Source organism: Balaenoptera physalus (genome assembly GCF_965194825.1).
Source record: "Balaenoptera physalus genome assembly, chromosome: 1".
Classification (NCBI taxonomy): domain Eukaryota; kingdom Metazoa; phylum Chordata; class Mammalia; order Artiodactyla; family Balaenopteridae; genus Balaenoptera; species Balaenoptera physalus.
Genome location: NC_138882.1, coordinates 184,818,086 through 184,842,713, shown reverse-complemented (window position 1 = coordinate 184,842,713; position 24,628 = coordinate 184,818,086). Strand labels below are relative to the sequence as shown.

The 24,628-nt window shown below is 53.4% G+C and overlaps 1 protein-coding gene across 5 annotated transcripts in view; it reads left to right on the top strand.

Annotated features, from left to right (window-relative positions):
* KAZN (kazrin, periplakin interacting protein) overlaps positions 1-24,628 on the top strand; it is a 468,988-nt gene that overhangs the window by 411,022 nt on the left and 33,338 nt on the right. For 4 of the 5 annotated variants that reach the window (XM_082417173.1, XM_082417176.1, XM_082417175.1 and 1 more), the window contains 4 exons: positions 3,610-3,799; positions 5,831-5,961; positions 8,809-8,859; positions 10,337-10,460. In XM_082417173.1, the coding sequence (XP_082273299.1) occupies positions 3,610-3,799; positions 5,831-5,961; positions 8,809-8,859; positions 10,337-10,460 (496 nt within the window). Of the gene's footprint in view, positions 1-3,609; positions 3,800-5,830; positions 5,962-8,808; positions 8,860-10,336; positions 12,891-24,628 lie in introns of those variants that run through there. The other variant, XM_082417177.1, reaches the window with a different exon arrangement.

Sequence of the window (24,628 nt, the reverse complement as noted above, 5' to 3'; positions counted from 1 at the left end):
GAGCTCAGACCCCCGGCCACACGCATGAGGTCAGGGCCCACCCGAGCCTGACACTGTCCCCCCTAGAGCCTCCCTCCACCCCGGGCCTGCGGTTGTTGGCGATGGTATGGAGCCAGTATTGCCTCATCAGCTCATGCTGGCACCTCCACGCTGGACCTGCGACTACTGCAGCCTGAGATCTGGGACAGGGTCGCGGCCAGTAAGCCCAGGAGGAGGATGGTAGAGTCAACTTGTAGCTGGCGTCATGCCCCTTTGGTGCAGATGCAGCGTCTCTGCAGCTGGAGTCCATGGGAGCACGACCCTTCTCGTGTTTGCTTGGAAGGTTCCTAACCCCGGGATCCTCCCAGCCTTTGGCGGGAGAGACTTTCCCTAGCCAAGCTCAAATTCCTTGGAAAGCCCGTAAAGGGTCCCCTTTAGCCGCACTCACGGCATCCCTCCCGGGCCAGGCCAGCTCTCTGACTGGAAGTACCTCCTGGCCTCCAGGCAGCTAGGAACCTGAGGGTGGGGGAGGGCAGGGCCCCCGCGCTGCTCTCCCTTTCCACTTCCCAGATTGTCTGATCTCAGGGAGGCATAAATAATCCTAACAGCCTGCTACTTTTTGAACAGGACAATAGACCAGACAGTATCCTGGGCTTTCATGTGAATTATTCCACATCTGACTCCTACTTGTGAAATGCAAACTGTTTCATAATAACAGTCACCGACATTCATTGAGCTTTTTTTTTACCATCGGCTAAGCGCTCTCCATGGAACCCATGTTATCCCCATCAGACAGACTAGGGCATGAAGGCACAGAGAGGTGAGGGGCCTCTCTCAGGATCCCCCAGCTAGGAAGTGGCAGAGCTGGGATCAAATCCAGGCCGTTGGATGCCACAGCCTGGGCTCCGAGGCGCTGTGCCGGGCCACCTCATCCCACAACTTACCTATAAAAGTGATCCCTCTCAGTTCCCCATCTTACTGAGAGGACCTTGAGGCTCAGAGTGGTGGAGTAACTTGCTCCAGATCACACAGCAAGTCAAATAGTAGAAGTGGAGTTTGAACCCAGTTCTGTCTGACTTTTGTCACATGAGGGTGTTTGAGCCAATTCTCCAATTCCCAGGAGCTCAGCACTGCGGGCTCAGGGTTCTCAGCAGGGGGTGGAGGCGCAGAGGGAGCTCCCAGCATTGAATTGAATTTAATGGAAGAGAGTAGTAGAGAAATGCTGTGCAGACTGTCACAGGAAGATGATTCAATGCAGCAATGAGAGAGAGAGAGAGAGAGAGTACATGCACGTATTTTAAGTTAGACCTTACATGCCTTGTCTGCAGTTCACGTCTCTGTTTCGCTCTGTCTCAGAGGTTTAAACTCATGAGTGGACAGTTTGTGAGAGGTTCCTGTGCTCAGAATTCACAGGCACACCTGCCCCATCCTGCAGGACTAACCGTAGGCTCCTCCCCATTGTCAGGCAGCGATGATTCCAAGCCGCCTGCTGAGTTAGAAGGTGCCGCTCTCAGGCCCAGACAGCGGGGAGGTCCACCTGGAAGAGGGAAGCCAGGTGGGGACAGGAGAGCAGTCCTGCCCAGGCCTCTTCCTCGTGCCTTCCTGTGCTGCCCCAAGGGGCTGCTTATTTCAGTGGAAGACTTGGACTTGCCTGTGCTTTCCACGTGTGTGGCTGGGGATGTCTGCAAGAGGGCAGAGCTGAGGGTTAGATCGCACGACGGCAGACCGACTGGGCGCTCATTTCCCACCCACGTCCACCTTCCTGGCAGCCAAGATGGATTGGACAGGAGGCAGCAAGGGAGTGGGGCAGCTGCCCGCAGGGAGCGGTGCCAGGATGGAGGGCTCGGAGGCCAGATGCACAGACACCTGGAGGGGAGAGCAGATGTGGTCCCGAGTGAGATGCGGTGGTCCAGGAAACATGAGTCCATGACACTGGACCTGCAGCAGGCACATGGCAGCTCCAAGACACAGCCAGCCTGCCTCCTTCCTTCGGCAGGAGGATCGCTCCGCTGTTCCTGTAGTGAACTAACAGAGTTGCTTCCCTGGGCCATCCGCCTGGACACGGCAGAAGCCTGCTTCCATTTCCTCCGCAGATTTTTACTGAGTGCTTCACTGAATGTGCCCAGCCCCAAGCCAGGTGCTGGGGATCCCGTGGTGAGCAGCCACGCCCCACTCTCTGCCTCGTGGATTCAGAGTCTGCATCACTTGTGCTGGTTATTTCCTTGCCCCAGAGGAGCGTGGGCACCATAGAAACCGCATGGGGCTCCCAGGCTCCCAGACTTGGGCCCCAACTTGGACATTGTGCCTGCTGTGCACTCTTGGAGAAGTCACTTAACCTCTCTGAGCTTCTGGTTTCTCCTCTGTCAAGCACAGCTAATCCTACACTCCCTACTTGAGACCCAGGGCTGTTGCACTGAGCACATGATAGTTTTCTAAACCTGGCTTGAGGGGTGGGGCTGACTCCAACTTGGCCTCCCTCTGCCATGTGGGTTTATATTCCCTGGGGGCTGGCAGTGGAAGGGGAGTGATTTCATAGACTCCTGGGGTATCCAAGCTAGAGGGAGCCCTAAAGATTGGTCCAGGCTTTTCATTACACAGATGGGGAAAGTAAGGCTCGGAGAAGGCAGTGACTTGTCTAAAATAACACAGCTGGTCAATGCGATGAGGGTATATCAGGCTTTAGGTCAAGAACTTCATTTCTCAGCTAGAATCTCTTTCTCAAGGACCTCTGCTCTGCATGGAGGAGCCCAGGGCCTTGGGGGAGGTATGGAAAGTTCTGGAGCTAGGAGAGAGATGAGATGAGGTTTTTCCATTTCATCTGTGTTCATCTTAGGGGCAAAGCCAGCACTCATGGTGGCTCTGCCATCTGTATGACCCCCAGATTCACTGGAAATCTCAGTGCGAGGCCCTTGGGCCCCTCCCCGTGTGCCCCCTCTCCCCTGGCATGAGCCTGGGGAACCAGTGCGGAAGTGGAAATCGACTATGAAAGAAAGAATACGCATTAATACATTTCTAATATGTACCCTTTTTCTCCCTCAAATAATTTGAGATCACTTCTAACACAACCCCACATACCATGGGGGAGATAACCCAAAGCTGGGAGAGACCTCAGTCACAGGACAGAGAAAGGAAGAGCTCTCTATCCCAGCTGCCCGAACTCAGCCCCACGCTTGTCCCTGGGTTTCCTTGTGTCCCACGTATTCTCATGTGATCCTGAGAGCCAGGTTGCGGGTCTGCCCTATCCCCAGCCTGTGTTGCACAGCACCTTGTGAAGGGGCCATCGAAGGTTGAATTTGGGAGGAGGTAAGGTGCTGAAAGGCAAAACACCATTTTCTTACCATCTCATTCAAAGCCCAGCTGGTTCTTGGAGAACCCGAAAGAATGAGTGCTAAGTGTGTCCTCGGTTCCCCTTTGTGGTCTCACTTTGTGTTGGCAGGAACTAAGGGGTAACTAACCCCAAAGCAAACCCTCATGTGAGGTACTGATTGGCACGCAGTGCAGAGCCAGAGACGCCCTGGTACAGAGGTTGGATTCATGGCTTTCTCACGATGGTGGGTGATGGCCAAGCAGTAGGCCGAGAGGTCCCCTTGATCACGTCGTCTTCTTCCTGTCCCCCGGCTCTCTCTCCAGGCCAAGCAGTCCTTAGCCACGCTGACCAAGGATGTCCCCAAGCGGCATTCACTCGCCATGCCGGGCGAGACGGTGCTTAATGGCAACCAGGAGTGGGTAGTGCAGGCGGACCTCCCACTGACCGCAGCCATCCGGCAGAGCCAGCAGACTCTCTACCACTCACACCCCCCCCACCCTGGGGACCGGCAAGGTGAGTCCGGCCCAGCCACAGCTCCGGGGGTGTCTCAGGAGGCCATCTGGCCCACTGGGAGGGGCAGCCTCTTTATTCACTCTATAGCTGCTTTTAGGGGGGTGTGGGGCAGCGGCCATGGCTCAGGGGACTGAAAAGTCTAAGAGGTGGACCTCAGGCATAGCTGGATACCAAGGTTCAGACAATACCTGGGTCTGTCTGACTCTCTCCATCCATCTCTCAGCTCTGCCTGCCTCCATTCGACCTCATCTTTAGGCCACCTCTTTTCACAAAGCAGAAAACAGTCTCCAGCAGTTTCAGGCTTTTAGAGCCCTTGAAGCTCAAAAGTCTTGAGAAAGAGAAATCTTTCTCTGTGTGGATAGTAAATCCCAAAGAAGGACTCTGATTGGCCAGCCAGGGTCACATGCCTACCTCTGGACCAATCACTGTGTCTGGCAGTGGATGCACTGATTCTCCAGTCTAGGTCACATGGGGGTCCTTTGGCAGAGGAGACAGTGAGAGCTCCTTGATTGACAGCTCCAGGTAATCACTGGATGTGTGGGAGGGCCAGAAATAAGTGTTAGGGGTGTTTGCTGCAGGCACTGAGGGGAAGAGGGGCCCAGCCTGTGGTCAGCATCTGTACCCATGGGCCACAGTAGAAGCCCCAAACTCCTCTGTACATCTGCGGTCCACTTGGCTCCATTTTCTGTCCCTCCTATGAGTGGTCGCGTTTGTGTGACAGATGCAGGTTGGCGACAGGCAGCTGGCTTCTGGAGCCTGTGGGTCCTGCCGTCACCTAGCTGGAAACCCAAGTCCCTGACTCCAAAGCCCCACGTGTGACCATATGGCCATTGGCAGCAAGGATTGTCTTTCTCAGTAATGTAGCCCTCCCTGCTCACATGCTGCCTGCACACAGTAGGTCCTCAGTGTTGTCGAGCAGAAAGTGCTTTCTCCATCCAGCGCCTGCAGACAGGAGAGCGCTCTGCTGGGGGACTTGGGTGGGCTTCCAGAAATTCATCTACTATTGATTAAGCACCTACTACACACCAGGCACCGTGAGCTCTGGGGTTGGACATGGCTAAGACACCCAGACTGCCTGCTTTCATCAAGCTGGCATTGTAGGTGTGAAGACAGAAAACACACGTAACTAAACTGACAAAGAATGATTACAGATTATATTCAGTGCAGGGAGAGAAATCAACGGAAAACAGGTGCTTTGATGGGAAAGAAAAGACAGTGGGGAGAGCTGATAGTAGGGGGAGGTTTCTCTCGGGACAGGCTGAGACTTGAAGGATGAGAATGTGCCTGATGGGCAGCAGGACCAGCAAAGGGTGAGGCAGGAGGGAGATGGCGCATGTCGGGCACCATCAGAAAGCTGGTGTGACGTGAGCCGAGGCTGGTGGGGTGGGCAGGGCTGTATCCCCTCGGCTTGGAGGAGGACCGCACGTATCTACCCCCAGGTAAAGAGAGATCGGATGCCTGGTTCTCATGGCAGTGAGGAGAGGAGGCAAGGAGGCCCTCTGGGAGGCCGCCATGGTCTTCTAGGCAAGAGAAGGTGGTGGCCTGGGCTTGGGTGGTGGCAGTGGGGCTGGAGAGAAGTGGCCAGATTTGGGGCTGTGTTTGGAGGTGCTGCTGCGGATCGGGTGTGGGGTGAGTGGGTGGGAGAAAGAGAGGAGCTGGTGGTAGCCTCACGGCTTCTCTCTTGGGAAGCTGGTACTGACCATGGGTTAGGACTGCACCAGGCCTAGGGAACGTCCAGGTGGCTGGAGCACTGTGAGGACAGTCACCGAGGCCCCTGGAGACTCCTGCCCCTTCCCCTTCACCCTGGTTAGGAGGGGGCCTAATTGGATCCAGAGGCTGGAGATTCTTGCTGTGGCTCTCTGGTGACCCGTGGGGCTGTGAAATAGAGGGGCGGAGAGCTGGGCAAGTCTCTTCTCTACGTCTCAGTGTTCCCATCTGTATAATGGGGGCATTGGGTGGACTGACCTGCAAGGCAGTGAAGGCAAGGACATTCTCTCCATCCCCCACTCACCAGCTGTCCCTGCTTTCCAGCGGTCAGGGTGAGCCCCTGCCACTCCCGGCAGCCCTCCGTCATCTCTGACGCATCTGCCGCCGAAGGCGACCGGTCGTCCACGCCAAGCGACATCAACTCCCCTCGACACCGGACGCACTCCCTCTGCAACGTAAGGCCAGCAGCAGCAGGGCCTGGGCCTTGGGCCCTGCCCAGAAACCTCAGGGGTGGGAGTGGAGGGGGTGAAGACCTACCCGCTGTTTCCTCTCTTCCACCCAGGAAGCATTCTGGCGAAGGCATTTCCTGTTCTGTTCTTTCCTTTTGCAAGAAGAGATGGATGTGGGGAGAGAAAGAAATGAGGCCTGTTGGCTCCTTGTGTCCGGGAGGGCAAGGAAAATCCTTGGAAGGCAGGCCTGGGTCGGCCTCAGGGTCTGAGCAGCCTGGGCTTATCTCTGGTGGGCTATGTCTGGGACCGTAGGCTTCTCCTCCCAGACCATACCTTCCAGGGCTCAGGACCTCACCACCACCCCTGTTTCCCTGTAGAGCCAGCTCTTGGTCCTGCAGGAATGAGCCAGATTTTTTTTGAATCTCCAGGAGTTTTTGCACGTTTTGCCTCTGGAGAGGCATCTGGTGAATTTGTTCTAAGTTATGTTTGCTTTGCTTACTTATCACACAGTTTTTGATTTCATACTGGGTCCCAGCTGCCAAGAGGCACAGGTCCGTAGCCACCTAACTCTTGATGGCTGGTGGGACAGACAGGCTCCCCAGGAGTGAGGGGGTGAACAAAGATGGGTGGGTCAAGCATCTGAGGACAGGAAGACGCCACGTCAAGGCTCTAATGTGAAACACTGGGGTCAGGATGTGGGGACCACTTTTCACAAGTGTTCCATCACGCGATTGATAATCCGGAGGGCTCCCTTGCCGCGTCCTAAAGACACGGTAGATTCGGGTCCTCAGATGCACAGGAAGCCTTTCTCAAAAACTCAGTCAATGTTTTATTAACCAGCGAGATGGATAATAAACAAGAAATGAGGTGGATATAGTGCGAAAGAAAGACAAGATAACCATTACTTGCCAGTGGGATGATTATCTACCCGGAAAACCTCAAGAGAATAACCAGAAAAGCCATTAGACTAATAGAAGTACAGAACGGTACTGGTAGAATATCAATTGATAAAAATCAGTAACTATTCTATCCTAGTAATCCCAATGGAAGCATTTTTTTTTTTTTCAAATCTATAATAACAATGAAAAGCACTTAATAAAAATAGCTAAGACTAAATTTGAAATAAGTTGCCTCAGCGTGGTGACATGGACAACAGAGGCTGCTGGCCGGGGCCTCGCAAAGCCACGTCAGGATGGGGAGGAGGTCACTTCAGGCCTGAATCCCTCTCGGGGCTGGGATTCTGTTTTAACTGGGGCTTTAAGGAAGCAATCTGTTCTTCTCTTGTTCCCAGGAGAGAACCCTGGTGACAAAGGCTGTCCTGACAGAACCAAGGCGAGGAAGGTGGGCCAGTAGAGGGGCCTCTGACGTTACTATCTTGTTCTGAGGGACCACTGTTGAGTTATACCTACAGCCAGCAGTGTCCTTTGTTCTTAGTGTGGGCCAGATACCCCGTAGCATCTGAGAATACCTTCCCAAGGGCCATACTTTGTCTTCCCTCTTGAATTGCATCTGGCTCAGACCTAGCCTTTTGCCCAGCTTGGCCTTGGCACATACCTGAGGCTACAGGCAGCAGATCTGGCATATTTATTCCCAAGCTCACTTCACACAGGGCCCTGGTGCCAGGCAATGGGTGCTTTGATAAGCCAGTTGTCTACACATAGGCATTTCAGTTGGCTCTGACCTCATTCTCTTCCCCATAAATTTGGCAAAGATGGCCTTGTACAGGGCCAACCTACCTTAGCTGCCTGCCAAATAGGTTCTGTTTGCAAACCTTGAGATGGGACTAAAGACTAAACTACCATTTGTTCCATCCCCACCTTCCCTCAACCACCTTCATCCCCCATCTCAACAGATGTGCACACAGGTAAGCCAGGAAAAGCCTGAAAATAGCTCCGGGTAACTGTCTGTGCTCAGGCATTTGGCCTGGTACCAGCAGGAACAGCCTGACCTGGAGTAAGGACCTCCCCATCCTTTCATGCTCTAGTCACTTATTTAGAGCAGAGGTGGGGACTCAGCACAGAGAGGCTGGAGAAGATTGATGGACATTGGCTCAGGTGACACATGCTTTATTTCTTGCCTTTTGCCTGCAATTCTGGAAGTGACCACCAGGGGTATCCCTAGTAATGACTTTTGTGATCCCAATGATGTATGGTACCCACCCCCAGGCAGGACAGACTGATTCTGGGATGTGGTGAGGGCTTTTGCACACTCACAGGAAGGAGCACTAGACCAGGGAGAACCAGACGGTCTTGAATTTGAGTTGTAGCTCTGGTTTTAATTAGCTCTATAATGTTGGACTGTCTGGAACCTCTCTGTGTACCTGTAAATCAGGCTAATGAGTCCTGTTTTGGCCCTCCACAAAATAAGAGATTCATTGTGTTGTTTGTGGGGGAAATAAGAGGCTACATAGTCTCCCAAGTCTTCCTGTCCCAAAATTCTTTATTTTTATTTTTTCTATAAAATTATACTTCTTTATGAAAAGCACCAAGTATAACCAACTTCAGTTCTAACTCTATGGACCAATTGGGAGAGGAACTTAGAAGACTTTGAGTGACTGATTTGTTGGTCAGAGGGTGTTAGGGGTCAAGAAGCCAGAGCAGGCAGGAGAGCACCACAGGGCCTCTGGCCAGGACCCCTGGTCCTGGCAGCATCTTCTTGAACCCCAGGTGTCGTCATTGAGCCATTTGGAAGTGTCTGCTTCAGGGGTGGAGGGTGGATTCCCCAGTACAGAGGCAGGGTGGTCCCTAGGGGATGGCTTCCTTCCACGGAAGACCCCATGCTCCACAGGCCACCTCTGCTCTTATGTGTTATGTGTCTTTGCTGTTTCATCTTCCTCTTCTCCTTTGACTACAGGGCGACAGTCCCGGCCCGGTTCAGAAGAACCTGCACAACCCCATTGTACAGGTAGGTGTGCCTTCCCTGGCCACTCAGGCCCTCCCTCCACCCCACCTTGACCGTGACTTCACCCTTTTTCTCCTCGGCCCTCAGCACCACCACGTCCATACTTGGCCACCCAGGGCAGACAGGAGTTAAGCCACTACCTCAGTCACAAATGGGTCGGTGCCCCAGCCAGGCTCAGCACCTGAGTCTGCGCTTCCATGTCGTCTTCTGGATCTGTGGACCTACTAAGTGCATCACGCATCCCGGGAGAGTGTCTTCTCCTGGCATCCAAAGGCTAATGACGTGGGCCCTGGGCTCTTTGGGCCCCTTGCTGCAGGAAACTTTTTAAAATTCATTTTTAACCTTTCAATACTCTATCCTCAGAGTGAGAAGGGGGCTGTAGGGAGGAAAACAACATGAATTTGACGATCAGATGGGGTCTCTGACATCAGCTTTCTAGTCCTGGGGTTCCCACATGCTGGTCTTCCGGACTGCTCGTCTGCATCAGGGTCCACCAGTGAAGATTTTTCTAATGCAGGTTCCTGGGCCCTTCACCCCAGAGATTCTGATCCACCAGGTTGGGGGAGGGGGGGTGGCTGGAATTCAGGTAATTCTGACATGGTTTGGGGAACCATTAGTCTAGTCTAACCTCCACCTTTTTGACCGATACCACCACTCTGCATCTTTGTATAAAGCACTTGACAGTTTGCAAAGCTCTCCTGCAGACACCACCCCAGTCCCGTAGTTACGCCGACAGGAGGACCTCCTCCACATCATCATCATCATCGTCGTCTTTGTCGTTATTGTTAACAATCCCCCCATGTCACAGACGAGAAACCTGGGCTCAGAGAGGCTGGGGGCTCTCCACGTTTCCATGGGTAGTGACATAATTGGGATTGGAACCCAAACCCCTGCCTCCCCGCTCTACCGAGGCCAGTCCTGCGTCTTGTCTAGGGCCTTAAGGTCTGAGGTCCTTGCTCTCGGCTGACATGAAGCTCAGGTTTCCTCCTTCCTGGTTTTTCCCGCTCTCCTATACCCCCTTTTCCAAGGGGACTTTTTCCACAGTGAACTTAATACACTTGCGATGCCCCCTCCAGATGGGCCCTATGGTCGGCCGTGGCAGCATGCATGGACGCGATTCTGCAAGCCCTCCACGAGCACCGGAAGGCTGTAGGCAAACTGAATTTAAATGATGATAGTACAAACCCCTCCAGCAGCCGTTACGAATGCTGCTTATGTGCCAGGCGCTGTTCTAAGCGTTTTTACCCTCACTTTAGCAACATCCTCATGACAGTCTTGGATGCGTCCTAGTGTCGTCCCCAAGAGATTCTGTAACTGGCCCAAGTCCGCTCAGCGAGTGAGGGGCAGACCCTGGCATCCTTACCCACTGGTGCCCCCCACCAGCCATCCCCCGCCCCCCACCCCTCCCTGTCTTCTGCCCCAGCTCAGCTTGCCTTTGTTCTTCTCCCCTCTACCTCTGCCACTCGGCCTGACTCCTCAGTCACTAGAGGATCTTGAAGACCAAAAACGGAAAAAGAAGAAAGAGAAGATGGGATTCGGCTCCATCTCGCGTGTCTTCGCCAGAGGGAAGCAGCGGAAGTCCCTCGACCCCGGCCTCTTTGATGGTACCGCCCCTGATTATTACATAGAGGAGGACGCGGACTGGTGATACCCGCCTCCCTTCGCCTGCTGCCCGGCGGGCGTGTCTGTGCGTGTGGACGTGCGTGCGAGCGGGGAATGCGCGGCTGGGCGTGCGTGGCGGTGCGTGTGCGTGTGCGTGGGAGCTCTCGCGCACGTGGGCGGGGGGGGGTGCGGCTGAGCCCCGCTCGCGTGGGCCCCTCCCCGGCGTCACCACCTCTGTAATTGATGTACATACTACAAACGTGTGTGAACATGTCAACTCTCTGTTGTCCTCGGAGCGATACAGTTGTGTTGTTAATCTGGGTTTGTTTTTGTTTTTTTCAATGTTTTTTTTTTTTCGCTTTTTGGTTCGTTGGGGTTTTTGTTTTTGTTTTTTTTTTGGTCCCTTCCCCCCTTCCCTTTTTATGAAACTTGAAAACTTGAAGGACTGCTGTGTATTTGTAAATAACAAAACTATTGTGCACTCCGTGCTTGTAAATGTCCCTCGTCCGAACTGCTACTTCTGGAGCCCGTCTCCCCGAGGATGTAGTCTGTGTTTGATGTTCCCCCCATGGCACCCCGCCGCCCCCCCGTCCCCCCGGTGTGAACGTGTGGGACCAGACCCTGTTCTCGGGGTGCGCCCAAGTCACTTTAACCCCCAAACGCCATCGTCATCAGGGTAAGGTCCACTCTCCGCGAAGACTTGCGAGCCCAGCCCAGGGGCCCTGTCTTGTCTCGGTTTGTCAGAGGCCAAAGGGGCTCTTTCTAACGGCCTGCCAGTTTTTAAATTGCGTTGCCGTTTCTTTCTTTACGGGGAAAAGAAAAGAAAATTGTTCCGTTTAATTTATTTGCACAAATGCAGAAGACTTATTCTATCTAAATTATTACGTAAATATTGGAATGTATATTTTTCCACGGGGGGCGGGCGGGAGGCGGGTTCTCTGTTGACTTGTCTGTTCTATGATCATGCTGCTGCCGAGCTGTGCAAGGTAGAGTTTAGAGTGGCCAGAACCCAGGGACCATTGGACTTCCAAGCTTGCTTTTTTCCGTTCTTTCTTCTTCTCTCTCCCCCATTCTCCCATCCCTGCATGGGAGTGCGCTCCGCCTTTCTTCCCGCCTGTAGCTCTCTCCAGGCCTTTCTATATATATTTATTTATCTAAAATAACAGAGCACTGACCTCAGTGAACAGAATGCCTGCTGTCATGGTCACCTTCTCTTGAGTCTGTCTTTTGAGAAAGGCTGCTGCGTACAGGGCGAGACAGCCGACCGCATGACCACAGGGTACGACCACAGGGACCCTTGGCCCGAGTGGGTTCCCCGAGGGTCCTGGAGCGGCACGCGTTCCTCGCTGCAGCTGTGTCTCTCTCATCCTTGGTTGATTCTGCATGTTGGCCAGGCAGGTGTCATGGGGGAGGCGCCCATCTCAAGGGGCGGCCTGTTGGGGGCACAGCGTCCAGCACCAGCACCTCTGCCCTCCCCATTCTGCTTGGTTCCTCCAGCCACATCTCACAGAGTCTCTCGGGATCCCTCGGGCCCTCCTCCAACTTGTCACAGCAGCCTGAGCCTGCTCACCCGAGGAGAGAAGGGCTGGCAGGAACATCTGCCTCTTTGGAGAGCAGTGTTGGCCCCGGTGAGGCTTCACCAGCAAAGGAACCGTGAGCATTGTAAACGCCGGGTGATGGAGAACACGTGAGCTTCTAAGCCAGGGCCTCCCGCAGTCTGAAACTAGCTTTCCCTTTTCTTTTAACCTGTGAATCCCCGCCTCTGCACCACCTTAAATACTAACAGCTCAATTCACACACCCTCTAAACAACAGTAGTTGTGCTTTCTGCTAGCAGTAACGTTTTCAGCTCTTACCAAGAAACAAGGAGAATTCTAAATGCTGGAGCATCTCTTATCAGAAGGGATAGGATATTTTGTCCAAAGTCTCTAAAACAAACAGAAAAGCCCCAGTTGGCTGCTCCCTTTCCTTCTGACCTGAGGGGGGGGGTTGGAAAGGAGTAAGCAGGGTACCTAATAAGGATCTTTCTGGCCTTTGGCTGAGCCGTTTCACCCAGCCTGGCGGCGAGGGAGAGCGGCCGGAGCTGGCATCTTTCTCTGCAGAGAGATATTTTAGGAAATACTTTTCTCCCCCCATGAATTTTTTTCTTTTGGTTGATTTTTATTGTTTCCCCTTTATTTACAAGAAAATAAGATTGCAACCCCTCCTGGTAATGATTTAGTAGTTCATTTTCATTTCAGTTTTTGGAAATTAGGAGATAATTCTAAGAGTTACTAAGGATGATTTATTTAAGAGAACTACGTCAAATAGCGAATGAGTTATGGGTAACAGTAGATGAAAATAACCTTTCCCGTGGGAAAGGTTTCTCGAAGGCATGGATGCAAATATAAAATATTAAAAAAAAAACTAAATAAAGCTTATTTTAAAATATGATCGAATTCTATGTTATTTGATTGCTTCTATCTTACTCCGGGTGGGAGGCAAAGCCTGGCATGACCTGCTCCTTGGAATTCCAGGGCTGGGTCCTGAGGGGGTGATGGGAGGGGCCGAGGAAAGCTGGCTGGATTCTGGGCCCATCGAGGGGCTGAGGCCGGGGTGGCCTCCCAGAAATATCTCATCTTTGCCACCCTGGCTGTAATTTGGAGGAGCCGTTAGCATCCAGGGCAGCCCGTGGTCCTAATGCACCACCTCCGAGCCTGGCGCCCTGACCCTGCGTTCTCCAGCCCAGTGGCCCCAGTCAGCTTTCATCTGCTTCCTTCTCCCCCTTGGCGCTCCTTCCAAAGACCCAGAGCGGGACCCCATGAGTTTGGGGCATATTACTTCCTGCAGACCTCAGTGGGCCTCTGCATTGTCCCGACTTTCCCCGCCATCCCTGGGGACTGAGAGGAGTTAGAGAGAAATTAAAGGAGCCCCAGGGCTTCCCTAATGAAGCCAGAGTGGGCCAGGCTTTTCCAAGACCCAAGATTCACCAGATGCAAAGCCAGTCCTGCCCCCGTGAAACTCCACAGTGTGGCCTGAGAAGAGACCACCTGGATACCCCAATCCATGATCACAGCCAGTGCCTTCAACCTCGCTCTCCCAACTTAACAACAAATCCTCTCCAGCAGTAAGACTGACGGAAGACTAGCCTTTTAACTCCCCTTGCATTTCTGCTAGAAGAGAGCTCAAAGCACCATAACGTATAGACCATGCCGAGAAGTTACAGAGCTCAGGACTGCAAGGAACTTAGGGGCATCTACCCCAGCAGCTCTCAACCTGGCCACACATTAAAATCACCTGCCGAGCTTTCTAGAAAAAATTACCAATGCCAGGTGCTACACCCCTGAATCAGAGTATGGTTAAACCTTCTCTGGTGCAGCCAGGATTGAGAACCACTGGGCTGATGTGAGGAGGGCAAATGGCCCCAAACACACATGCCACAGCTTCCCTCACCCTGACCTCAAGCAGACATCACTAATCAATTAAAGAACCCTTCCTACCCAGCCCAAAGTGGCCTTTAATTTTTTCACTTTACAAAGCCTCAGACAGACACCGCCAATCAGTCAGAGTTGGCGTCCAAGGAAAAAAGCCTATTTGCCTTCACCAAACTAACTCAACCCACTACGCCTAACAGATGGGGGAAACTTTGTCCCAGAGAGGAGTGATTTGGCCAAGATCCTAGCTATCGCTCCTTCAATCCCGTGGCCTTCTCAAGGGCCAGGCCACACCTGATTCAAATCCGAATAGCTCTACTCAAAAGCCACACTACCTCCTTTGTTAATCTTCTCCAGACCTTGCCCCAAATGGTCCAACTTCAAGTGTCACTATTAGTCAGAAATTGGAGTAGGGCTGCCCCGGCTGCAGGGCCGGTGGACAGTTGCACAGGTTGTACACTGCATTACCCCTGTATGGACGGTGCCCTGAGCTGTGCAGTGCACAGCCTGCGTGGCTGTCCTTAGTGGCCCTCCTGCGTGCTCTCCTACCCGTGCTGGCAGGTTCTAACTGGCGTAACCTAACAGTAGTAATAACAATAATAACATCTAACATTTGTTGGGCACTTACTATGGGCCAGGGTCCATACTGTGTGCTTGACGTGTATTAACTCAGTTAATCCTCCAACGGCTCCATGATCGATGAATAAACAGGCGAAGTAAATTGTCCGGGTCAAGGAGCCAGGAAACAGTAGAACTGGGTTTCCAACCTACAGAGTCTGTAGTGCCCTGAACCGCTCCTCCGTGTGGGCAGTGAGGGGCTGGGACCCAGCACGTGGGCGCCTCCAGTGCCTCCGAGGGGCCTGCTCTGAGCTTCACCCCACCCCACCCTCACCCACCAGTAGCCTCTGCCACAGCCTAGCACTTCCTTGCTTTTGTGACGTAGTCTATCTGTTAGCCTTCTACCTCCAGCCCAGAAAACCCACTCCCAGAGAGGGACTGGCAGGGGGGGCAGAGCAGAAACGAGCTGTGGTCTGGCACAAGCTCTCCATCTTGGGCAGGGGACGTCTCCATCTGCCCTGCTACGGAACCCCTCGCCGTACAAGAGCTGCCACTTCCTGAGGTGGGGGGGGTCCCCTCAGGATGGCCCGGGGGTCCCAGGAGCTGCCCCACACCTGTCCCCCAAGGTTATGGGGCTGCTGCTGTGTGCGTCACTCAACCTGGGCTCCCAGGGAATCCAGGTGTAGTGGGGCTGCATCAGATGGGGTCATCAGGCTTGTGACGATATGAGTTTGAAAGTATCTCGGAATTCTCTGGCGGTCCAGTGATTAGGACTCCGCGCTTCCATTGCCAGGGCCCCGGGTTCGACCCCTGGTCAGGGAACTAAGATCCCGCAAGCTGCCTGGCATGGCCAAAAAAAAGAAAAAAGAAAAAAAATTTTTAATTAAAAACTTTTAAAAATAAATAATGTCAACTGGCCCTCTCATCAAAACCCTGCATTTCCTCCCAAACATCCTACCCCCTGCCCATCTGCTCTGAACAAACGACTCAAGTTTTTTCAACTCAAACCCCACCAGGTGGGGCAGAACGTGCCACACTCCCCTACCTCCCACCTGTTCCCGTTTTCCCGTGGAAAAAAAATGTACTAATAAAGAATCAAGCGGGAATACATATAATTAACTTTATCTTATAAAAGGATAGATTCATAAGTTTATATATAAAAGAATGCCCTATAAACTTAAAAATAACTTAGGGGTTTGACCTTGACTGTATGTTAGAAGTTGTTTAAATATCTAAGTCGTAATGAAGTGTCACCATATAAGCAGATTGAGGGTATACATCCTGATGGCAGCTAGGGTATGGAGAACGCATACCTGAACCACAGCTGCATGCTGTCTTAAAGCCCAGTTACTGAAAAATATGCAAATATGCAGCCCTGCACTCTACATCCCCAACAAACTGAATCCGCAAGAAAATTATCCCAAGAGGATTGATCTTTAAGAAGCAAAAATAGTAGCAATTGAAAACCTTGACCTTTCCTTCCTGGAAATGGCAGGAATCCTATTCCCTAGCACATCCCCAGGGGAGTCTTGTGACATTGTCAGGCCAGGTGCAGCAGCCATGCTTCTGAAGCAAAGTCCCTGGAAAACAATGGCGGACTGTTCGTTTGCATTTCTGAGTTTCAGGTTTTGGAAAACTTTGATTGCTTTCTTAATAGGTTACCCGTAGCAGTTAATTGCACCCAAATAAGAGAATCTCAAATTGCATGCCTTGCTCCATCTGGAGGACCCTTGCAACCCACTAGTGGCGCCAGGCCAGGCCTGGGTAATCGTTCCAGCTCTGGCCCAGCATCTGATTTCAAGCAAGTTGTTTAACCTGTGAGCCTCAGCGTTCTCATCTATGAAGTGGGTGTAACAACCCTTTCCTCCTTGTGGGCTCAGAAATGCCAGCTGAAAGTGTTTTGGAGCCTGGAAAGCACTGGCCCCAAGGCTTGTGTTCTCCAGGATTTGAGTGGATTTAAGTTCAACCAGAGGTAGGAAAAAAGTGTGGAAACAGCTTGACATACATCTTGAGCCCAAAGGTGACTTGATCAAAACTTATCCCTGGGGCTGAAATCAGGGCATCCGGCTGCCTGAACCTGACATTCCTCCAGCTGTGTGCACAGCCCTTGGAGTCCAGATTCCCTTCCACTGCTGCTTTGTGAGAGAATTCTGACTTCTCTGCCTTGGAACAGGGAGGGTTTGACATGTTCACCCCTAGAATCCACCAGCTCTGAAAACATTCTGTCTTTCTTGAGTTCAAATAGAAACATACTCTGATGTGGCTAGCACAGAGAAATTTAGACCATGGGAAGCAATTAGGCTGCCCAAGGCTGGGTTCTTGAGGCAGAAGCCCCAAGGGTCCCCCCAGGGTGGCATGTCTATAAGGAGACGTGTGTCAGAGCCCAAGGCCAGCCTGGTCTGGCAGGGAGGAGTGCCTCGAGCCCTTTGCAGATACCCACTCATATAATCCTTCCAACAACCCTCCAAGATAAATACTGTTATTGTCCCCATTTTACAGATGAACAAACCAAGGCACCGAGAGGTGAAGTTCTTGCCCAAAGTCACACAGCTAGGAAGAGGCAGAACCCGGATTCAACTCCAGCAGTCTGGCTCCAGAGTTCATGTTCTCAGTAACTGTGCTATGTAGTCTCTGATCAGCCACTGGCCCCCAACTTCTCCCCCAGGGACAACTGACCAACAAGAAGCTTAAGAGAACTTGAGAAAGCCTCACTAGCCAAGTCCTGTACAGACTAGCTCTTTGGGGCTCAGTTTCTCCACCCAACAGAGGAAGAAATTGGAATAAGCAGGGGTTTGCAAACTGTGTTCCATGGGGGTTCCTCAGAGATCCCTCAAGAGGTGGCCATAGCTGGTGAAAGAACGAGCAGGCAGGCCTCCAGCCCCACCTTCTGCCAGAAGCTCTGCTCTTATCTGTTACACACTGGACCTACATGCAAGAGTCCATTGGAAGGATCCCATGATAGAAAAAAAGTGAGCAGAGAGGAAGAGAATGAGAGAAGGTTTGAGAACCATACATAGATCAGTAGTTGTCAAGCCTTGAGTTTTAAGGATACAGATTCCCAGGCTCCACCCGCACCTACTGCATTAGAAGGTCCAGGGTGAGGCCCTGGGATCTGTGACCAGCTCCCCATTGTGGACTCAGTTGCAGGAGGTCACATGGGGCAATGGCCGAGGGCAGCATCCTACCCATGGGTTTTAGCACAGACTTGCCATGAGGAAGCTTCTCCAGGGGGCCTTCATAAGGTAGGTGGAGGCCACCTTCCTGGGGCAGCTCCATGGTCCCCCAGTGAGGGAGGAACCACCCCCAGGTAAGACCCCAGGCTGCCCCCAAAGCAGAGAGCCAAGGGGACTGGCAGGTTCTGTGTTGTACTGTGTACTGTACTGTGAGTACCTGCTGCCTCCCAGGCAGCCTCAGAAGCCCCCAGCTGTACCCCTGTTAGAGTCACAGAGAGGGTCCCAGGTTCTCCTAGAGGCACACAGCCAGGAAGTGGTGGGGGCAGAGGTCAAACCTGGCTGAATTCCAAGTCCTGAGCCTGGCACCCACCGTCTCAGACGTTACCTGACCTGTGGCTGACAGAGGCTTCTGACAAGCATTGGGTGGACCTGCCGGCCTTGGCCTGGGGCCAGTGGTGCCCCTGGACCCGGATGATGAGCCCTAAACTGGGAGCAAGGCAGCTCAAGCCGTGTTCTGTGGAGCGGTCCGGGGTGGAGCTGCTACCAAGGGGCCTGGCAGGGCTCTGCCCAGACCCTGCCCTCAGGGTCCGGAGGAGGCCTGGCCTTCTCCACTCCGGAAGGCCCACCCGCCCCCAGCCCAGCGCAGTCAGGAGCCCTGAGCCCAGCTCTGGACTCCCAGTTTCCAGCTTGGCCAAGGACTCGCTGTGTGATCATGGGCAAGTCAGTCTCCCTCTCTGGGCCTCAGGTCCCCTCTAAAACAGGCCAGGGCAGTAGTTACCCACTTGTGGCCTGTGGAGTCTTATGAGTCCCAGTGTCCTGGGCCACCTCCCCAACCACACTCACTGCCCTTCAGCCCAAAGCTCCAGCTTGTGTATCTCATAGATACAATTTCATTTGGACAAAAGTTCTGCAACATGAAGGCCGTGGGAAATCCACAGGTTAGGTCGCATCTAAGCTCCCTCCAGGGCCCTCCAGGACAACAGGAGGCACAGGCTGCCTCAGGCCTCCTCCTGCCCCAGCCTTGTGGAAAAGTCACTCCCTGAGGGCACCCCCGGACTTCCCTGCTCACCCCTCCTCCCCATCAGAGAGAGATGGTACAGGCCCCTTCCCTTCTCAACCCTGGCAGAGCTGGAAAGTGGGGGCCACTCACGGGCCCCCCAACTTCTGAAAGCCTGCAAGTCGAGGGCCAGAGGTCCTCCCAAGAGGCCATGCACAAGCCCTGGATGAACCACAGTGAGACTACGTTGAACAATGCCACTCCCAGTTCACAGCCCTTTACACTTTACAAAGCCCTTTCACAGGCAGACTAGGGTCAAGGTTAAGATGTAGATTCTAGGGACTTCCCGGCGGTCTAGTGGTTAAAACTTCACCTTCCAGCACAGGAGGTACAGGTTCGATCCCTGGTCGGGGAGCTAGGATCCCACATGCCTCGCCGTCAAAAAACCAAAACATAAAACAGAAGCAATATTGTAACAAATTCAATAAAGACTTTTTAAAAAATGGTCCACATCAAAAAAAAAATCTTAAAAAAAAAAAGAAAGATGTAGATTCTGGGCAAACTCTGGGTTCAAACCTCAGTCCTGACATTTACTACCTGGTAACCATGCTGTGCCTCAGTTTCTTCAGCTGTACACTAGGGACAGTAAGATTGTCAGAGCAGCTGAAAATGAGTTACTACGTATAAAAGGCTCAGCTCAGGTAGCGATAAATGTCAGCCACGATGATGATGGCAATGGTGATGGTGACGACAATGATCTCATTTCGGCCTCTCACCAGCCCCATGAGATGGGCAGAACAGGCCCCCTTTGTACAGATGCCAAGCATGGCTCAGGTTAGTTCAGCAACCTCACCCCAGCCTCCAGGGCCAGCCCAGGCAGAGGGCCGGAGGGAGCAAGAGTCTTAGAGCTGAGAGGGCTCTTAGTGGCCTCTCGCCCACTACCCTCACATCACAGCCAGGCAGGGCATCAATGGCCAGTTCTGGAACCCAAGGCTGCTGACTCCCAAGCCAGTGCCCCGAGCTGGCGCAGGCCACAAGATTCAGCCGGGGGAAAAAAAAAATCCCTGGGTCAATAAGTTTTAGAAACAATGCATAGTATCTCCAAAATGAACATTAGCTTTTCAAGGCTCTAGCAAGTTCTGCAGTGAAGAAAATCATTTCACTGCTTTCCACCTCGTGTTTCCCAAACTTAACTGACCACAGAACCATGCCTTTGAGTCTGGTTCCGTGGAGTGCTCTGTGGGGCTACAGGGATGGGTGGCTCCTGCAGCCCCCTTTACTCTGTGCTTGGAGATGCTGAGTCAGTAATTCTTTGGTGATCTCTAAGCGGCCTCGCCTCATTCCTAACGTGGTTTAGCCATGGAAAGTCCCCATGGCTCACGTGGGATTCCCGTGGGCCTTAAGAAGTGAGGTGAGCCTGGCGCAAGGCCGGGTGGAGTGGGGCTCTCTCTCTGTCTGAGTATCTGCTTCGCTCAGAAAGAAGCTGGGTCAGTACACAGCATCTGCAGAGGCAGAAGGGCCCCCGCAGATTGGCTGAGAAATGCCAGGCCCAGGTGTTTGTTTTGCTGCTGTCCCAGGTGTAGGCAGACGGCCAAATCTATTGCCACAGGGTCCTGGGGCATGGAGAGGAATGGGCATGCCATCCTGCTGGGACATCTGGCCCACCTGCCCTGTTCCCCCTATCAGCTCTGAGCTGACTAATTGCCTTCCCTGGGACAGGCCAGCAATGTTGGAGTCACATCCAAATTGGCCCCATGCCTGCCCAGTGCCAGCTTCCTTCCTTGTTAGGAGGCTGATGTCTCTGGGGGTGGCATGGAGCTCATGGTCGGGGGCACGCGGGCCAGGGCAGGGAGAAGGCCGACTCTGTCAGCGGTCACTGCGGGGACCAGACCTGTGGTGACAGGAGAGGGAGCTCTCTGCAAGGAGGAGGGAACCTGAGGGCTGTCCACAAACCGAGCGTCGGAGAGTGCAGCGCAGGAGTGTGAATCATTCCCAGGTCCCCTCCGTCTCCTCCTGTGTGTGCAAGAAACACACATTCATTTTAGTGACAGCCTGAACCCAGCAGAATTGATCAAAACCAAGCAATCAGGGAGGGGTGTCGAGGAAAGAGCCAGGCTTTGGAGCCAGATCTTTGGGTTTGAGCCCAGAGTCAGCACTTAGCCAGTGACCCTAAGCCAGTCACTTAGTCTCTCTGGACCTCAGTTTCCCCCTCTGTAAAATGAAAATAAGACTGCCTACCTCACAGGGCTGTTGCAAAGATGGAATCAGAAATGGGTAGAAGCATCTGGCATGTGACAGCTGCCTGTCCCAGCACTGCAGGAGATTCAGGAGACAGGAAGCTGGGGTCAGGGAGACGAAACACAGGCTCTGGGGCCCGGCTGTGCCCTGTGCACACAACCGATGGTGTTTCTGAGCTCGACTTTCCTCATCTATAACATGGGCCTCTGGGAACCCGTGTCCACCTCGAGGGGGAGGACGCAGTGCGTTCACACCCACGCGTCGTGAAGCACCAGGCGGCGCTGTCCTGATGCGGAGGCCTCCGGGGGCGAGCAGAGCGACTGCCGGTCTCTGCTGTCTCAGATCAGCTCTAAGGGGCCCCACTGCAGAGTGTTGCGGGTGACGATGACGAGGAGCCGTCTCTGTGAGCGCCCTCACGGCCAGCCCTGTACTGGGCTCGCACACGCCCACCGAGTCTAAAGGAAGCGGCCTTGCTGGGCTCTAGTGCTTCCAAAGCTCCTGGTTTTTCAAGAGAAATCAAGAACGTCATATAATACACCCCAATTCTTTAATATTGAAAACTACTTTTGTTTTTAAGTTTAGTGTCCTTTAGGAAAAAAAATGCCATGGCCCCAATATGTCTCCAGACCACCGGCTCCGCTACCTCCCCTTCTGGACTCTCTCTGTGGGCCGGTCCAGCCCTGGTGGTCCTTGTCTTCCCCTTGACCAGTGAGTCCCAGGCCATAGGTGCCCATTTCATTGGCCCACGTCCTCCTTCACCAGAGGGCCCTCCTGCCCTTCCCTCCCTGGACAGCCAGGCAGCAGGGGGACCGCACTCATTTCTGACCCTGAGCAGTGTCCCCAGGGCTTGGGGTGTTTGGGCAGAAGCGGGGGAGCTGCCCTCAGAAGCCTGGAATCAGCACCGGAGTTCCCGGGGGCCCATATGGCCGGCAGGACTCGGGGTCAGACCGCCTGCAGCCTGAGAGCCCAGCTAAATCATTTCTCGTGGACTTGGCCGGGCTCTGTGGGACTCAGAGATGGAGAGGGTGTGGGCGAGGGAGCACTTCAGGTGAAGGTGCTGATGGACCTGACAAGAGGGTGACGCTCTGCTCTCCCAGAAATTTCAGCGGGATGCACGGTCATCAGTGTGAAGAAAGCCATAAGCTGGAAACCCAGGGATATAGAGAGGGGGTCAGGCTGAGGACTGAGGACAAAGACTGGCTGCTGGGCGGTTGGGGGCAATGATGGAAGCTGGGAGAGAGAAGTACAATATGACTTGCTGACCTTCACGGAGGGCCTGCTGTGCCAGGTGTGTGTAGGCACTCTACACACGCTCATTAAGTCATTCAACAAACACTGGCTGACCACTTTCTATGTGCCAGGCCTAGAGCTAAGGGCTGAGGGTGCAGATGTAAATGACGAGATGACATAAATTATTCTAACATAGTCCTCACCAAAATCATATGAAGTGTGTGTTGTGTTATTGTTTCAACCTTACAGATAAGGAAACTGAGGCCCCAAGGGGCAACATAAATGGCCCAAGGAGACGTAGTCAGCGACGGAACAAGGCTAAGGATTGGGGTCCAGCAGACTATTGCACTACACCACTTTCCAGGCAGATGCGAGTGAAGCTGGTAAAACCGTGAGCCGTTAGAACAATCTAGTCCTGGAGGGAGGCAGAGAAGAGGTGTCACAACTAAAGGAGGTCATCTAAAAGCGGGGAGAGGCATATTTCCCCAAATGAGTGGAAACTTCCTAGGATGTTTTGCCTTGTGCCAAGGTTCTGGTAAACATATCAGTGGGTTTGAGAGGGGTGTCAGTCCACAGTGAGCATGGTGGCCACCAGCCCTGGCTCCAGACTCCGCCAGGAATCGTGTTTCAGGATGCATGACGAACAGCCATGGCTAGCACCAGTTTTCTCCCTGACATTTCCCATAGCATCTGAGTTGCAAGAAGGCCCCCAGCCCAAGCCTCACCAAAGTGCTCTTCATTTTGAAGGAAGTTAAACGAATACTGCCCTTAAACATCTTTGCTGTTCCTATTGCCCTTTGGGCAAGAAATAAAGTCGCTCGCCCCCGGTGCGGGAAACTTCCAGGAGGCACTGTGAGGCATTTCAAGGAGGCAGGAGGTCGGACAGGTGCATCATTCGATGAGGATGATCCCAAAGGAGGCACTGCCTCCAAAGGCCACGCCCAAGCCAGAGCTTCACGGATCTGACTCAGCTGTGGTGCCCAGCGAGCAAACGGACTGGGTCTCACGGCCAACACAATGACCACAGTTCATGTGGCTCATGGAAGCAGGCTGAGCAGAGATGTCCTGAGGCCCACAGGGGAGCTGGGAGGGTGGGTGAAGGGAAGAAGAGGTGGAACTGCAGAGCCATTAGGGGTTCTCAGACCCCACAGCTGTCCATCGCCTCCAGCTTTGCCTCTAAGAACTGCACCGACACAAACTGCTACTGTCCCTACATGGGCACGTGGAGAAGAATCCTCCTCCTGCCCGTGGCCTTAAAGAGCCCCCTCGTTTCTCACAGAATTCACCTTTCAGGCCCATCCACCAACAGAGAAGTTGGCCAGGAAAGCAGGTTGAAAAAGAGGACTAGCTGTGGAATACACGGGGAGGCCAGCAGCCAGCTGGAATACTTGCCTGGTGGAAGCAAAAAAGGGAGGAGACATCAGCTGCAAGTTAGAGTCTAAGAAGGACTTTCCCAAATGTGGGCACTATTCAGCATTACAACAGGTTAGCAAGGAGGAAAAAGGAACGTTTCGATACATGTTTTTGAAGCATACAGTAGTTGTCATTGGATCACAGTATGTTTGCCTTCCCTGGACCTCTTCTGAGCATTTTCCTCTGAAGTCTGTAAAATTAGAAAGTACTTGCCAAGCGTATACCTGGGAAATGAGACCTGTCGACTCCACCAAGTCAATTCCCTGATGCCTTGGAAAATTCCCAGGGTGTGGGGAGCAGCAGCTGGCAGGAAGAGTGGCTGGAGGAGGGTGTCCTCTGAGGCTGGGGGCAGGGGACCTGCCGGGCTGGGGACAGACACAGCGAGCACAACTTAGGCTCAAATGAGGGGAAAGGGAAGTATGCGGCGGGGGGGGGGGGGGGGGTTAAGCATTAAGTAGTTATCACTGGTGAGAGCAGAGCTCTGTGGGATTTTTCTGGGTACCACATGGTTTCGTGTATTTGAAGGGACACGTGGGGTGAGAGTGCCATCAGCTTTTAGCTCAGGGCCTCCAACGGCCTGCTTGGCTCTGGGGTCGGGGTGTTGGGGATTGGTGGCAGCCCACCTGGGGTCGGGGTGTTGGGGATTGGTGGCAGCCCACCTGGGGACCTGCTGTTGCCCCCGCAGCTGCACAGTTAGTGACTTGATGCCGTTTAGACCACGCTGTCCGGTCCCGGTGGCCCAGGCTCAGAGGGCCTGACCTTTGCACCTAGTATTTCACAGGAGTTGTGACCGGGCGCTGGAGCAAAGCATCTCCCTCCAACACAGCGGCCGTTATCAGGCCATAAAACGTCATTTTTTCACCTTATAATGCAGTGTTTAAAAAATGAGAATTCAGCGTTTGGCTTGAAAGTGCCGACAGGGGCTCCCTTGCCACTGTCCAAGGACAGGGAGTTTTGACGGGGGTCGGCTGCCCGAGCAGGGCTGGTCTGAGGACGGAGGGGCCCGGGGGGCGGAAGGATGGGGGCGCTGGGAGCAGCCACACTGCGTGCTCACCGGCCTCTAGTGGGTGGAGGCCGGGGGTGCTGCTAAACACAGACGGCCCCCACGACAAAGAATGGTCTCGCCCCAAATGTCATTCAGTAATGCCA